Below are 16,956 nucleotides of genomic sequence, written 5' to 3' on the forward strand. Positions count from 1 at the left end.
TCCGCGCAGCCGCCTCGCCATTGGCTCCGAGCTCCCCGCCGCTCCTCCAATCGCCGAGCTCCTTTCCCAGGACAGCAACACCGGCGCCAATCGCGACACGCCGGCGGTTGCCGCCACAACCTGCTCGGACGCTTCTCCCGAGCGACAGCGGGGGCCCCCGCGCCCCCGGCGCCGCGGCGAGGGGACCGAGGGATACCCCGGCGGGAAATGAGCCGTCCGGCCGCCCGGCCAGCCCCGCGCCGGCACCTCCTTCCCCCTGCCCCTAGGCTCTCACCTGGCCGGGGTCCCGCAGCGTACCGGTAGCGGAGAGGAAAGCCCCGGTTTCCCGCGGTAGGGTGGCGGGGGGCGGGCATGGCCGGAGGAAGGTGAAGTCGCTCCGGTCGGAGCCGGGGGAGAAGCAGGTGCTGTAGCACTGGGACTGGGAGTCGGTGGGTCGCAGGGTGACCTCCATGTACTTAAGGGTGCCGTCGGAGCTGAGCTGGAGCTTGGGGCTGGAGTGCTTGAAGAAGTCCCGGGAGGGCGACTCGCTGAGCCAGCAGCAGCAGCAGGGCGAGGTGGCAGCACGGCCTCTGCGCCGGAGGCACCGGGCGGCCAGGAGGGTGACAGTGGCAAGGGCCACGGTGCTAACGGCTGCCAGCGCAATGATCAGGTAGAGGGTCAGGTCCGGCTTTTCCTTGGCACCAGCCAGGAAATCCCGAGGCTTGTAGCTCTCCTCCAGGGCTGCCTCCTCCAGGGCCAAAGTGATGGTGACAGTGGTGGAGAGCGGTGGGTCACCATTGTCCGTCACCTGGACAATGAGCTGCTGCACTGCGGTGTCGGTGTCCTGGAGGGCACGCGCCGTCCGCACCTCCCCGGTGTACAGTGACATGTGGAACAAGGAGGGGTCGGTGGACTGTGGCAGCAGTCGATATGAGAGCCAGGCATTGTGCCCAGCATCTGCATCCACTGCTGTCACCTTGGTGACCAGGTAGCCTGGTGGGGCAGACAGCGGCACCCTCTGGGGTGCCAGCATGTCACTGTCGCTGGCAGGGTGCAGGATGGTGGGGGGGTGATCATTCTGGTCCAGCACAAAGATGTAGACAGTAACGTTGGCGTGGAGTGGGGGGGACCCCGAGTCCCGCACGGCCACAGAGACTGGCAGAACCTGCAGCAGCTCAAAGTCAAAGGTGCGCTGAGCGTAGAGGTTGCCATTGTCAGGGTTGATGTGGACGAAGGAAGAGGTGGGGGCACCCTGCACTTGGCCACTCTCTATGGAGTAAACAAGCCGGGAATTATCCCCATCGTCAGGGTCTGAGGCAGAGACAGTGCACAGCAGGGAGCCAGGCAGGTTGTTCTCCATCAGGAAGGCATCGTAGGAAGGCTGCAAGAAGCGTGGGGGGTTGTCATTCACATCAGATATGTTAAGGAGCAGCGTGAGCGTTGTTGTGAAGGTGGGTGACCCACCATCCTGGGCAATCAGCTCCACTATGTACTGTGAGGTGGACTCTCGGTCCAGGCTCTCCCGGGTGACGAGGGAGAAGTGGTTCTGAAGGGACCTGATGGAAAAAGGCACATCGGGGGAGATCTCCAAGCTCACATCCCCATTGACCCCTGAGTCTCGGTCCCGTACATTAAAGAGCCCCACAACAGTCTCTGGTGGGGTGTCTTCTGGCACCGGGTTCAGCAGGGAGGTGAGCAGCACCTCCGGGGGGTTGTCATTGGCATCCTCCACTACCACCTGTAGCACACAGTGGCCCTCCATCTCTGGGACCCCACCATCATGGGCTCGCACATAGATCTCATAGAAAGGGGATTCCTCAAAGTCCAAGGCCCCACTCACCCGGACCTCGCCACTGTGGGGATCCAAGGCAAAGAGCCTTCGGACCAAGTCGGAGGTGTGAACCCCGAAGGAGTACTCTGTCTCCCCATTGGGGCCCTCGTCAGGGTCAGATGCATTGAGCCGGAGGAGCAGAGCCCCCATGGGCGTGTTTTCCGGGACTTGCACCTTGTATGTGGCACGGTCAAAGGTGGGTGCGTTGTCATTGACATCCAGGACCAGGACTGTTATCTGTGCCGTGCCCGAGCGGGCTGGGCTTCCCCCATCCATGGCCGTCAGCACCAGCTGCAGTTTTGGCTGCTCTTCCCTGTCCAGGGCACGCTCCAGCACCAGCTCTGGGAAGAGTTTGCCATCCTGCTGCTGCTTGACGTCCAGGGAGAAGTGGGAGTTGGGGCTCAGCCGGTAGGAACCCACAGCATTGGTGCCCACATCAGGGTCCTGTGCGCTCTCCAGGGGAAAGCGTGCAGCCACTGTGGCAGACTCAGCAATGCGCAGGGTGCGGTGAGCAGTGGGGAAGCTCGGGGAGTTGTCATTCAGGTCCAGGATCTCCACTTCCAGGCGGAAGAGCTGCAGGGGGTTCTCTGTCACCACCTGCACCGACAGCACGCAGCTGACAGCCGCTCCGCACAGACGCTCCCGGTCCAGCTGCTGGCTCACCACCAGCGCCCCGCTGTCCAGGCGCACGGCGAAGTGGCGCAGGCTCTCCTCCGAGCCCAGGCGCAGCCTGCGACCCGGCAGCTCCTCCACCTTCAAGCCCAGATCCCGGGCCACGTTCCCCACCACGGTTCCCACCTCTGACTCCTCAACCACCGAGTAGCGGATCTGCCCGGAGACCCAGCCCCAGCCGCAGAGTGAAAACAAACTCAGTACTTGCCATTTCCAGGCGGGTCGTTGGAGGCTGACGCTCTCCATGTCCGTGCGCGTGTGGCCCGGGACACAGCAGGTACTGAGGAGCTGAGAAAAAATCCCTGGGTCTCTCTTCCACGGCTTGGAAAACAGCTCCGGGGCTCCGGCAGGCTGCGGCTCCGGCTGTCAGCCTCCGAGCAGAGGGGGTGGGCTGGGGGAGGGGAACTGAATCACAGCCCCGGCGCGGAGGTGGAAGGAGGGGGGAGAAGCAGATTCCCCCCCCCCTGCTTCAGATCAGCGCCCAATTGGCCGAGAGCTCCGTCCCCTCTCGGCCAGCAGTGACTCCCTTGAGGTGCGGGAAGCAGGGGCCCGAGCTGGCATCAGTGGGGGCTGCCACCCCCAGCCTCCCCTCTGCCAGCCTGAGTCACTTGCTCCGACAGCTCGCTTCCCGTTCGCAGGGAAACTGCACGTCCTGGCAGCCTGGAAGCTAGGTACAAGCCCTCCCTGTGTGCTCCCCCTTCCACAATGGTGGCTTCACATCGTGCCCACAGACAAAAGGCAGCTGTCATGAACGCAGGCCAAAGAACTTTTCATGCCCAATGAAAAGGTGTTTGTTAGAGCCCTGAGGTGCCAGGGGCTCTTCTCCCACCCCTTTTCTCTGCTCCCCACCCCCCTCCCCAGCTAATGCTTTGGCCACTGCCTGCACCCCATGATAGCCTCTGTAAGTGAGGCATCACTGCCACCAGTACCACTATCAGCCAGGAGACCTCACACCAAGACAGAGATGCCAGTCCCTGCGAGTTCCCCATGGGTGTTGGAGGCAGAAGGTGGGAAGGCAGAGTTGGGTGCACCATTCAAAGCTGGAACGCAATTGCTCCCCACACAAACCCGGCTGGATGCCCCTTCCTCACCCTGGGATAAGGAAGGGGCCAACGTTCACAGTACCCGAGTCACTGTAAATGCACAGAGCAAGCCAACAAGCCTAGCAGATCACCACCGGATCGCAACATCAAGTCAGGACATCAGACTGGGAAGGAGGCCCGAGCCTCCCACCTGGCAGACACACATACTGAAATTCTGTGGCAGAGACAGCTTTGTAGCCAACCAGTCTCCCAGAGGGCAAAAGCAGGGGTCTCAGCCTTCCCAGGGGGGAGTGGAGCAGTCATTTCCCCCTCTCCCAGTCCTAGAGGATGGTGGCAAGCTGCAGGGTGTTAGCTCAGTTCACACACCTACAGAAGTCATGCCCTGGAGTCCTGTCCTCAGTGAACTCAAGGCCACCCTGACCTCCCTTGGGTGCATGCAGACACTGGGGGGCTGGGGTGGACAGCAGTGTGGCAGGCAGGGTAGCCAGCTCCTGCCTGGGACCCTGCCTGTCCCCACTACTAGGGCCCCAAGGGGACCTGGTGGAATAGGTGAGAGAGGCTGGGATGGTGACAGGGACACCATCCTTCTGGGTGAGGACAGAGGTGGTGGAGGTGCTGCCTTCGAGGGGCCTCCCTCACCTCTGCAGCCCCTCCCTGCCCATTCCAAGATGCCACGGGGCAGGACCACCCTGCTGCCAGGCAGGGAGAGATGGAGCAAAGAACATCGCAATTGGTGCAGACACCACCCTGGTCCCACCTATGGCCTGCTCCAGGGGAGGGGAGAAAGTATTCTTAAAGGCCCAAGGCAGCAAAATGCTGGACAACTGGATTGCCCAGCATCCAGAAACCAATAGCTGCTTGCATTTACTCATTCCCCGAGGGCTTCCGACAATGCCACCAGCAGGAAGCTATTGCAGTAACCTTGACTCTGGGATGTGCCCTGTCCCATCCTGGGCAGGGCCCTGGACAACACAGCTGGGTGACAGACATTGCCATGGGCAGCACAGGATGCTGCACTCCTGGGAATGGGTTTGGTGCTGCTGCAGTGCCTCAGCATAAACCCCCTGTGAAGCCCACACAGTCTGGGAGAATCCACTCAGTGTCCTGAGGTGGCTCGGTCACCAAGGGGCTACTTCACATGTGAGATCCTGCTGTTCCTTTTGTCTGCCACAGCCTGGGATGGAGATGGTGGCAAGGCAGGAAGGGTATGGTGTGTCTAGGATGGAGAAGGAGATGTCCCCATTCCAGAGGGCTAGAGCTCTCCCTGTGGAAAGGCTCCAACTCAGACAACCCAGGGAGCTAAGGGATCACTGGAGATCCTGCAGGGTAGAATACCTCATGGCAGAACGCATCACCTGCCGCAGATAAGGCCAGCAGCATCCCTACTGCATCAGCTTGGGGGTCTGCCTGTTGCCCTGCAGAGCAAAGAGGTGTAAAGCCTTTGCAGGCTTGACATGGTCCATGGCATTGGGATGAATCTTCTCTGACCGCAAAGACTGAAAATCCAGGACCCAGAGCCAGGCCAGTTGATTTTTCACTACCAGTACCTTTCCAGTGTAGTACTGGGCAGTAGGGGGGAGCCATGTCTAGGGCTCAGGCTTACTGCCTGCCTTTTATCACCTCCTTCCGTCCCCACTCTCAAATCATTTACTGCCCCCACCCCTAGAGGCATCTTGCCGGGACACTTTGGTGGAGGGGACATCCTTGTCCCCAGCTGTAGCAAAACCCACACAATGCAGAGGAACACTTGCTCCTGCAGCTGCTGCAGCAGTTCCCACCTGCCACAAATCAGAAGTGCTGAGTCTGAGCAGACATGCAAGAGGGAAAAAAAAAAAAAGGCATAAAATAATTCTGGGAGATTTCTGCCTCTGCCTGTGATTCGACCACAGCGAGCAGGCAGCACACGCAGCCCCACACCCACGCACAGCTTCCGCTGCACCTCACTTCCTTCTGCTCTGAGGAATCAGTCGCTCCTACTGACAGCCTCCCAGGAAGGGACACATTACCGACACCAACCTCCTTGGAAACCCATCAGATTCCCCCCACCACCACCTCTGCTGGATCCACTACGCAGGCTCGTCTCTGAAGATCAAAGTGTTCCTGTAATTGAAAGCTCTCAAATTAAGCTGCACAATTCCCACCAGGGAAGAAGCACAGAAGCTGCCTGCCATGCGCAAACGCCTTCCTAGCTGCAGTTTGTTCAGTCAGGACATTAGATATCACCTGGAGATAGCGCATATTACAAATTGTGTAGGGCTTGTAATAGGGTTGTTAAAATAACACCTGGGTGGAGGACTCACCATCCTGCTCAGAGCCACAGTCCAGCTCAGCGGATCCTGCAAGCAGCCGGGGGAGGCAATCTCCCCCCCTCAACCCTGAGGCGAACATCCTTGCAAAACTTCCATGGAAACAAAACCGGAACCACCACGGATCAAACATGAAGTGAGGCACGGACGGGAGGGACTGCTCTGTGGCTACAGTCTGTCAAATGGAGGAACCAGCATCGTCCTTCAGCTTTGCATGCCACACTGTGGGAAGCGATGCCTCAATGCTCCACTGGCAGCTGGTGGCTCCCAGCCCCACTTGCACCACCACCTCCCCAGCCCACACCAGGGCACGACGCAGAGAGGCTATGTTCCCCTCCCAGGGCCTGACGCCGCAGCTCTCCCCTCAGCTCTTATTTTGCAAAGAAAAGGAAATGCAATTAGCAGCAAACTTTCTGCCAAGGATTTGAAGGTGATTGCAAGCTGACCTCAGCCTCCGCTGGTAAACACAGAAGGCGTACCCAAAACTTCATCTGAAAGATGTGTGTTCACTAATCTGGGTAAACTGACTCTCTTGACCCTGCTCACCACAATGCAAATGTCACTGACACTCAGGACGGCACATTTGACTTTGAAGACGACGTGTTCAGCTACAGCTAACCACTCTTTAGAGGCACGGCGTGACTGGATGTTCCCCCCAACCCCAATCCGCTACCATATGCGTATGGCACAAGTGAACCATGGCTCTGCCTGGCACCAAGATATGCCAAGGAAGGAGCTACATTACCTCGGCAGGTGTGGGAAGCCGGCTGGCAGTGCCCACGATCTGGTGGTACAGCCCTGGCTCACCGTTCCTCATGGTGCTCTGGCGGCTCCCCAGGGGGCTGGAAGTGAAGGGCTTTTTGCACAGGAGATCACTCTGGCGAGAGTCCGTGGTGAGATAGACCTGGTGGTAGAAGTTGGGTGGCGTGAGGCCGCCCCGCACAGCATCAATGTGGTGGAAAGGCCCCGGTGTCCTGTACAGGGTGCTCCTGGAGCTGTTGAACAGCTCCTTTGACTGCCTCCACTTGTAGCATTTGAAGATGCCCACTGACAACATGGTGATGAAGAAAGCTGCTGACACCAAAATCACAGCCAGGATGAGATAGAAAGTTACATGCTTCCTGGGATCATTGGCAGGTGCCACATCAGTGAGGTCAGTGAGTACCTCCTTGACCATCTCAGCCACAGAGATGGAGACAGTGGCACTGGAGGACAGCACAGGCTCCCCATGGTCTTTCAGCAGGATGACTAGTGTGTGCTGGGGAGCATCATCCTCCCGGAGCTGGCGGGCCGTGAAGATCTCCCCACTGTGCAGACCAACTGAGAAGAGACTGGGGTCAGTGGCCTGCAACAGAGTATAGGAGATCCAGGCATTATACCCTGCATCCGCATCCACCGCCACCACCTTGGTGACCATGTGCCCAGCAGGACTGCCTGGTGCCACCACATCAGTATAGGTGGCGGTGGTGTTGGGGTGAGGGTACAGCACAGTTGGGGCATTGTCATTGAGGTCAGTGACAAACACGCTGACTGAGACATTAGTGGCCAGAGGCGGAGAGCCGCCATCCTGGACCTGCACCACCATGCTGAACTCCACCTGGTCCTCATGGTCCAGGGAGGTGAGCAGGTAGAGGGTGCCATTGTCCCGGTTGATGGAGAAGATGTGGCCTACAGTGGGGTCACCCTGCAAGAGGGTATAGGAAAGAAGAGCATTGCGCCCAAGGTCCGGGTCTGTGGCGCTCACATTGAGGATGGGGATGCCAGGCATGTTGTTTTCCAGCACATAGACGTCATAGGAGTCCTGGGAAGACTTGGGCGCATTGTCGTTGACATCTGACACCTGTACCAGGATCTGTTTTACTGCAGACAAGGGTGGCGAGCCTGAGTCCCTGGCTGTGATAGTGATGTTATACTCCGATGCCTTTTCCCGGTCCAGAGCTGTTTTCGTTTTCAAGGTGTAATAATTTTTGAGGGAGGAGCTGAGCATAAAGGGGATCCCAGGGGAAATTAAGCAGTTCACCAGACCATTGTCATGGGAGTCCAAGTCCGTTACACTCAGCAGAGCTACAACTGTTCCTGGGGCTGCGTCTTCAGGCACGGGGCTGTACACAGAAGTCACTGTCACCTCTGGAGCATTGTCGTTCACATCCACAACTTCCACCAGCACTTTGCAATGAGCCACACCAGGAACGGCACCCTTGTCTTTAGCCTGTAAGTAAATCTCATACAGCTTCGTTTCCTCGTAGTCCAGCTGACCCTTGACCCTCAACTCCCCAGTGGCCGAGTCTAAAGCAAAGAGTTCTCGTACCTTGGCAGGTGTGTGGCTGCTGAAGGAATAGATGATGTCTCCATTGGGCCCATCATCCAGATCATACGCACTGATCCTAGCAACCAGGGTACCAGTGGCCGTGTTCTCCCTCACGCTTGCCTTGTAGGTGGACTGGTTGAAGACCGGGGCATTATCGTTGGCATCCACAACGTCAATGTGGATCTGCACGTGGGCCGACCGTGGCGGGCTGCCTCCATCCAACGCAGTCAAGACCAAGTGCAGCTCCCGTTGCTCCTCCCTGTCCAGCTCCTTCTCTAGCACCAACTCTGCATACTTGCTGCCATCCACCCTCGTCTGCACGTCGAGGGCAAAGTGCGGGTTCGCGCTGAGCTGGTAGGTCTGCAAAGAGTTAATCCCCACATCGGGGTCTTGCGCGCTCTCTAGCGGGAAGCGCGCTCCGGCCGCCACCGACTCGCTGATTTCCAGCCTCGCCTGGCTGCTGGGAAAAACCGGGTCGTTGTCATTGATGTCTTGGATCTCCACGGCGCCGCTGTACAGCTCCAGTGGGTTTTCCACCACGATCTCAAAGCTGAGGGAGCAGGGAGAGAGCGCTCCGCAGAGCTCCTCCCGGTCTATCCGCTCGCTCACCAGCAGCGCGCCGCTCGTCAGGTCCACTGCGAAGTACTTCTTGTTGCCGCCGGACACCACTCGCAACCGGCGCCCCGGCAGCCGCCCGAGGTCCAGCGCCAGGTCGCCTACCACGTTCCCCACCGCAGAGCCTCTCCGCGCCTCCTCGGGAATCGCATAGCGAATCGCGGCGGAAACCCAGTCGGAAACGCTGAACAAAAGCAAGAGGCTCAGTACCTGCCCCGTCGTCACCCCGCGGCTCCTTACAGCAACGCCGTTCATCGCACAGGACGGCCGCGCTCCCCGCTTCGTCCCCCCGCCCCGGCTAGAAATCCTCAGCTCGCCCCTTCATGCCGCTGCCCAGCGCGCCCCGGGAAGCGGCGTCCGGCGGGGACACGGGCATTGCTGTGAGGGCTCCGCCGTGACTCACTCCCAGGCTCTCTCAGAGGCCGTCTGCGCCTCATCCCGGCTCCGAGCGGGGCCGGGCCGCCAGATCCCCCCCGCTCCATCATTGGCCGACAGCGGCACACAGAGTCCCGGTCAATAACTGCACGGAACGCAGGGCTGCCGGAGCCCCGCTGCGGGGCAGCCGCCTGCTGAGCGCCGGCGGGAGGGAGAGCGGCGGCCCCGGCGGAAGGCAGCAGGGCTTGAAGCCGTCTGACCCTGAAGGGAGAGCGCAGTCCTGCGAGAAACCCAGCTAATAGGGACAACCGGGCTGGGAGAGCGCTGGCAGCGTAGATCGGGCACGGGGACTGTGTGTGAGGGCAGGAAGGTGTAAGAGAGTTGGTGGAGAGGATGACGCCAAAAGGGGCTATATAGAAAGCGGGGGGGCGGATCCCCCCAGGGAGAACCTCGTTGGAAAGAGGTAGTGGGAGCAAAAAGGAGAGGTGTGGTGCAGACGGGACGAGGGGTGGCGAAGGTCGGCCGGGGAACGCAGGGCACCGGGGAGAGATAGCCCCGGCACAATACTCCAGTTCCGAGTGTCCCTCGGGACCTTCAGGATGCCGGTCCGCCCACCCAAGTGCTTGGGCAGCCCCTTCTTGACATCCCACAGCTTTGCGACGTCGCCCCTCGATGTGCCACCAAAGCAGCGACGCCGGCAAAACGACGCGGATTTCGTGCTGCCGAGTTACGAGCAGCTCCTCGGGCCGTTGCACACGGTCACCCCGCGGGGGAGCTCCTGCTGCGGGGTTCCTGGGAGCATCGCTCCTCCCGCTCCCCACCGCCACCACTGTCCTAGCAGGTATCTTCCCCGACAAATCATAGAAGTCTCGGTTTAATACACCCTCCTGCTCTCGCCACGTTCCAGCTTACTCCCCGATACCTGTTTCCACCTGCCAGACGCAGGGAAATCACGGTCTGCGAGGTGCTGGTTCACCGCGGACAGGAGCGGTTCCTGTTCCCGTGCAGCAACAGCCCGGCGGGTCACGGGGCCGCGTAGACCACGGCACCGGCAGCCCCTGGGCGAGAAACAGCCAATTCCCGGGCTGCTTGCCTGCGTTTGGCGTTGTTGCTGTCAACAACAACCCGTGATACGTCGGGTTTTCCCACCTTTCGAGCGCCCATGCGGATAAAACTACCGCAATTTCGGCGTTCGTTGTCCATCACCCGCGCAACTGCTCAGCTGTCAGGGTGCAATGGGAAGGGACCAAGGGAGCTTGATAAGGGAGCGCGAGGAGCCCTGTGAAAACCCGGCCGTGGCCGAGAAACACAGCGTCCTGCGACACCAGGTGTCTTCCCACAGCCGAACCTGACAAGGAAGGGACAAAGATGTGTGGGAAAGAAAACGGACTGGAAATCAGCACCCAGGCGTTCATTCGCTCATCGAGAGAAACGATGAAAGTCTCCACGCCCTGCAGAACTGTCTCAGAAATGCTGTGGATGGTTATTTGTTACCCCACTGCTCGTCGTGCCTGAGCGCGTTGTGGAACGGCTGCAAATCACCCGCACCAACGTGGGAGGCACGGCACACACCACAGCGATAAGGAACTAGATTCTGGCTACGTGTCCTCGCCCCCCACAGTCCTGCCAACTGCCGTGAGCACACGGGATCCACCCAAAAGGACAATATGAGAAGAGTCAACGATATAAAGCGGATCGGCACGGTCTTTCCTCTCTGCATACTCAGCTATTTCTTTTTCTACCGAATAATCGGTGCCGAAAGATATCAGCGCCACTTACCATTCTTATCACCAGCCCATAGAACGTGATAGAAGGATGGGCGTCGTGCCGATAAAATCCAACGTTAGTCATCTAACGCTGGATTTTAATAGAATTTAATTTTGGAGCAATTTAAAGACTGAGGAGGAAAACGATACGCTTTACGTACCGCAGCTGCATTGTGCATGTAAGTAGGAACTGTTATGCTTCTCTGTCCATTTTGGAGCGCTTCTGCAGCAGACCACGTCTGCAGGCTTACAGTGCTGACAGCAGATTTCTTTTCCCATAGGCCCTTACGCAACCAAATCCCAATTACCTTTCTCTCTTACATATAATCTGAAAAGAAGAAAATCCACAGCTCTCTCCGAGACAAATCTTTAGACAGTCTTCAGCCACTTATTTTCTTATTTTCTCTGAAATAAGCTCTGAATCTTTTTTCTAACCACTGCCCATTTGGTGTCTTTCCTAGACTCTGTTTACTGAGCAATTTCTCTAGCGTGCATATCGCAATTCTGAAGAAGATTCTCTTTATATGAGTGCACACATGACCCGTATTCATATTCATTTGTCTGCTTAATCCCAGCTGCTGTAGGACGTCCAAGCAGCGGATAGCTACATACAGTGAAGAGATCTCAGAAAGGCATGGAAGACTGAAATTTTCCATCTTCCACATTTCTACTCATCTGCAGACATTACATCTCTTCCACTGTGACGGGAAGCCCGAATACTGAAAGTGATGCCTCGAAGCTCCTGAAAGCACCATTTGGAGGGAGAGGAGTGGAAACGTGCAACAGCTAAGGGAAAAGGTCCCTTTCTCCAGCACCAGCAATTCCTTTGGGGGCGGGTTCAAGCCAAACCCCATCCAGAGACGCTCACTCCAGTGCTATTCCCAACTCTGCCAGTGCTCCAGAGAAGCTTTGTTGGTCCAAAGCATTCTCTGCTTGGCTCTGTGCTTGGAGATACAGTGAGACACCAGCCCCGGCTCCCAGATGAAGAGGAAATGTTAGGTCAGGGGTGTACACAACATTTTCCTTTTGAGGGGTTCAGAGTATGAAAAGAAGCCAGGTGAAATAGAAAACAGAGGACTACAGAGTCGCAGTCCTCACTGAGTGAATAAGTCGGGATCGATCACATATTGTTACCACAGAAAGTGCTTAAATCTGGCAGACACAATAAATGAAGCAGTCACTGGGACAAGACGAAATGGTTGTCTCAGCCTCGGATCCCACGACCCTTTGCCTCCGTTCCACCCTATGTCCACTCCACCACTTCGGCTCAGTGAAAGTCGCACCTGGAGTATGACAGCAGTACTGACAACATACTCACAAGCGTCCTCGGTCCTCAAGGGACACAACCAACAAATCATGGATTAGACTGGGCACGTCAAAAGGAAGAGTCAAATTACATACACATACCCACACTCACACACACGCACACCTCAACCTTGAGCTATTGAGCAGTGACCGTGAGGAGATGTTGAGCTCTCCGCCCAACCACAGGAAAGGGGAAAAAGATACACACAAGTCCGCAGAGAGGGACCCTAGGACGAAAGCTCACCTGTGCGGAGCTCCGAGGGCTAGGAGGGCCCTTCCCGGAATGAGTGCCTGAGCCGGGTTCCCCAGCCAGGAGACAATCAGACCGCACTGCCGTCCCTGGTCTCAGAAATGTGAAGTCCTTCTGGCCCGACTCGGAGGCTAAACACACCTCGTAGGAGTAGGGCAAGGGCAGAGTACTGCTGCAATAGTTGTACGGAGCCTTTGAGCCCAGGCTGGAATAAAGTTCCTTATCAGAAGTTATAAAAACAGGAGGGCCCCTTGACCGTCGGCATTTAAAGAACAATACCAAAATGACTGTGAAAACGAATAACAAGGACACAAGAGCGAGCGCAACTACAAGAATGAGATTTAGATCAGATGTCAGCTCGGACACGGCGTCGCTGTCGCTCAGCTCCGGCAGCGCCTCCTGCAAGCTCTCGGCCAGCACCACGTGCAGCGTGGCCGTGGCCGACAGCGCCGGCTGCCCGTGGTCCTTCACCACGGCCACCACACGCTGCTTCGCCGCGTCCCTCTCCGACACGGCCCGCGCCGTCCGCACCTCGCCGCTGTGCAGCCCCACGCGGAACAGCGACGGCTCCGACGCCTGCACCAGCTCGTACGACAGCCACGCGTTGCGCCCCGCGTCCGCGTCCACCGCCACCACCTTGCCCACCAGGTAGCCGGCCTCGGCCGAACGCGGCACCACCTCGAACGCCGCCGGCAACGACGACGCTCCCGACCCCGACGCTCCCGCTCCTGCTGCCGCCGCCGCCGGCCAGAGCACCCGCGGCGCGTTGTCGTTGCGGTCCAGCACGAAGACGCGCACCGTGGCCGTGGAGCTCCGCGCCGGCGCCCCGCCGTCCTGCGCCCGCACCGCCACCGCGAACTCGCGGCACTGCTCGTAGTCGAAGGAGCGCTGCGCGTACACCGCGCCGCTCCGCGCCTCCACCGACACGTAGGGCGCCGCGCCCGCGCTGCCGCCCGCCAGCCAGTAGCTCACGCGCCCGTTGGCGCCCGCGTCCGCGTCCCGCGCGCGCACGCGCACCACCGGCGCGCCCGCCGCGTTGTTCTCCGACACGTAGGCGCTGTAGGCCGCCTCCTCGAACACCGGCGCGTTGTCGTTCACGTCCGACACCTCCAGCACCAGCGACGCGCGGCTCGACAGCGACGGGCTGCCCCGGTCCCTGGCCACCACCGTCACTCGGTGCTCGGACGCCTGCTCGCGGTCCAGCGCGCTCGCCGTCACCACCTTGTACGACCCCACCGACGACGACACCATCGACAGCGGCGCCTCGCCCGACAGCTCGCACCACACCTGACCGTTCTCCCCGGAGTCACGGTCCCGCACTTTCAACAGGGCCACCACCGTGCCGGCCGGCGCGTCCTCGGGCACCGGGCTCGACACCGACGTCACCGTGATTTCGGGCGCGTTGTCGTTCACGTCCAGCACCTCCACTTCCACTTCGCAGTGAGCCACCAGACCGCCCCCGTCCCTCGCTTCCACCACTAGCGTGTACCCTCGCGAGTCCTCGAAGTCCAGCGCCTCCTGCAGCCTGATCGTCCCGCTCTCCGCCTCCACCACGAACTTCTGAAGCACCTTGGCCGGAGCTTCTTGGAAGCCGTAGGTGATGCGAGCGTTGGTGCCGGCGTCGGCGTCGGAGGCGGAGACGTTCAGCACCGTCGAGCCCGGCGGCGCGTCCTCGCGCAGGCTCACGCCGTACCGGTCTTGCGCGAACACGGGTGGGTTGTCGTTGGCGTCCGTGACGTTGATGCAGAGCTGGGCGGTGCCGCTGCGGGGCGGATCGCCGCCGTCCACCGCCGTCAGCACCAGACGCACGCTCTGCTCGCTCTCCCGGTCCAACGCACGGCGCAGCACCAGCTCTGCGAACTTGCTGCCATCCTGCCTCTCCTTCACCTCCACCGCGAAGTACCCGTTAGCCTCCAGCTCGTAGCCCTGCAACGAGTTGCTGCCCACGTCTGCGTCATCGGCGACGCCCAAGGCAAAGCGAGCGCCGGGAGAAGTCAACTCGTTGATCTCCAGCTGGAAATTGTCTCGCAAGAAGCGCGGCGCGTTGTCGTTGACGTCCTGGATGGCCACCTCGACGTGGAAAACGTTGAGCGGGTTCTGCACCAGCGCCTCGAAGCTGACGGAGCAGGACGCCGACTCGCCGCACATCTCCTCCCGGTCCAGCCTCTCGCTCACGTACAGGTTCCCGTTCTCCCCGCTCACCGTGAAGTATTGCTTCTCCGCGCTGAGCCGCAGCTTGCGTGCCGGCAGCTCCGCCGGGCTCAGCCCCAGGTCCCGCGCCAGCGGCCCCACCAGCGAGCCTCTGCCCAGCTCCTCGGGGATGGCGTACCGGATCCTCTCCGCCGCCGCCCGGCAGCACAACATCAGCAGCAAAGCGGGCAGCGGCACCGCTTGCACGACCGGTCGCCGCCACCTCTGCCTCTGCCTCACAGCCATTGTCGCCAACCCACTCCGCCCTCCCTCCCTTCCAGCACCTCTCCCCAGCGAGAGCAGGGGCCGCCGGAGGGCAGAGTTCTCGGCGCTGCCTCGGACGCCGCTGCTCCCCTCGCCGCCTCTTGCTTCTGCTGCCGGTGCCGCTGCCGCTCTGGCCGGCGCCCTGAGAGCCAGCAGGCTGCGGGAGCAGGGCGCTGCGGCGGCTCCGGCTGCGGCTCCGGCACCAGCGCCGCTCCACGTCGGCCAACAGCGGCACCCGGAGGCGCCGCCACGACACCGCAGCCGGCCCATGCCTTGCGGCGCTTCGGTCTGCGCCCTCCGAGCCGCACTGTAGGCATCTGCCGGGAGTCGGCGCCATCGGCTACCGAAAAGCGCGATTCAGCTTTCAGTTTGGCGAGTTTTCTCATACCCGCGGAAAGGCGAGCCAAGCAGCTCCGTTCTATAGTGGAAATGAAGAGTCTGGCTGGGGAACGTGTTATCGAGCGGTGGAGGAGCGCACAGACTTCATACAGCAAAGCACAGGTGGGTCCAGGTAAGTACAGCAAATGTCTGACATATTCCAACAGCTTCTACTATTGCTGCGGGTTGTCTTTGCCCAGTTCTTTAATTCCTACGAGCTGTGAGAAGCAGCAGCTACAAAGAACTTGACAGGAGAAGCTCTTGTAGAAACGAAGCACCAGACCCGCCCTTTTCCTTAAGGAGAGTCTTGATTACATCCTTTTTATTTTATAAACCCAGAGTGACTGAGGCTCTGGGAGAACATGGCAAACCCTATTCCCAACAACTTTATCAGTACATGCTCCCAGTTTTACAAATCACCGAGATCATCATGACTTCTTGCTCTAGAACTGGGAAGACACAGCATTTAAAGCATTTCTCCAAAATTGCTTCTTTCAGTGAACGGGATAAGTAAATAGAAATAATAACATGAACGGGCAGCAAAAAAAAAGTATCCATGCTCCCAGGATACTTCAATTACCAGTGTGATATTCCAAGAATTGTAGAGGAGTGGTATACTGCTCCGTGGTGATGTTTGAGGTGTGCGTGACATGTCACCTACCTTTTCCGGGACACTCAGAGCCTTGCAGAAAAAAAGACGGCAAAAAAAGTCGCAAGAAGAAAATCAGAAGGGCAGCACTAAGGAAGGCAATTTACCCATGACACAAACACAGCGATGTGTACTTTGCACTGACAGTACAGAGAACACTCCAGCCATGGGGTGGTCTGAAAACCGAAAGGATCAAACCCTCTTGAGTGCAACTATGAAAGAGTACTTGATCCTCCCCAGTGCGATAACACCAGCTCTCAGCAACACGCAAAGAAAATCATAGAATGCAAGACTCTGCAAACAAACAAACAAAAAAAAAATCTTTGTTCAATCTTTGACCAGGGAGAAAGCAGGGCACATTTTGACCAGCTGAATCATTTGAAGTGCTACACAGCTCACAAGTTTGGAAACTACAGGTACAGCAGATTTTCCTAAAACTCTTATTGCTCCAAATACGACATAACTCCATGGATGACTAATATGTCCATTCACAGGGTCCTGGTGATAATTCCGTTCCCAATTATGCCACTCTCGACATTCCCTCAAAAGATACAAAGACAAGTACTGCAGGACTCAGTTTCTCCTTCACAAGCTTCTCCCACTGTAACAGTTATCAGCAAATGATCGCTTGGCCACAATGTCGCTGTGAGAACAGGCTTTTCTTCACCAACAAGAGCATCCTCACAAAGAATTAGCTGCACTCTACTTCAGATGAAAAAACACATACAAAAGGGTCACCTACCCGTCCTGAGCAGATATTTATGCAGAATCTCGCCCTTCCTCAACGTTTGTGATTGCATTACTGAGGTACTGCTTACACGCACTTCAAAGAATTAACGTTAAATCGAAACCCATTATTGTGTTGTAAGACAATAGTGGTAAATAAAGCAATAAACGACAGACTTATAGAAAAACCTTCCACTAAAAAGCCGTTCATGATAAAAATACCTCTATATGTCTAGTAGTCCAATCCTGTGAGTAATGCTCCCGAGAAATAAATGAACATTATATTGGCATTAGCCACA

At 58.3% G+C, this 16,956-nt stretch overlaps 1 protein-coding gene across 12 annotated transcripts in view; it reads right to left on the minus strand.

The window, feature by feature from the left end:
• Nucleotides 1-16,956, minus strand: part of LOC128915987 (protocadherin gamma-C5-like) — a 248,422-nt gene that overhangs the window by 31,200 nt on the left and 200,266 nt on the right. Inside the window, exon 1 of one of the 12 annotated variants that reach the window (XM_054217049.1) lies at nucleotides 14,925-16,070. The exons of 7 other annotated variants lie outside the window; for them this stretch is intronic. In XM_054217049.1, the coding sequence (XP_054073024.1) occupies nucleotides 14,925-15,290 (366 nt within the window). In that variant the 5' untranslated portion in view covers nucleotides 15,291-16,070. Of the gene's footprint in view, nucleotides 1-274; nucleotides 3,202-5,825; nucleotides 5,846-6,576; nucleotides 9,242-12,444; nucleotides 13,731-14,924; nucleotides 16,071-16,956 lie in introns of those variants that run through there. 4 more of the 12 variants (XM_054217048.1, XM_054217041.1, XM_054217050.1 and 1 more) reach the window with 4 other exon arrangements.

Source organism: Rissa tridactyla, chromosome 11 (genome assembly GCF_028500815.1).
Source record: "Rissa tridactyla isolate bRisTri1 chromosome 11, bRisTri1.patW.cur.20221130, whole genome shotgun sequence".
NCBI lineage: Eukaryota > Metazoa > Chordata > Aves > Charadriiformes > Laridae > Rissa > Rissa tridactyla.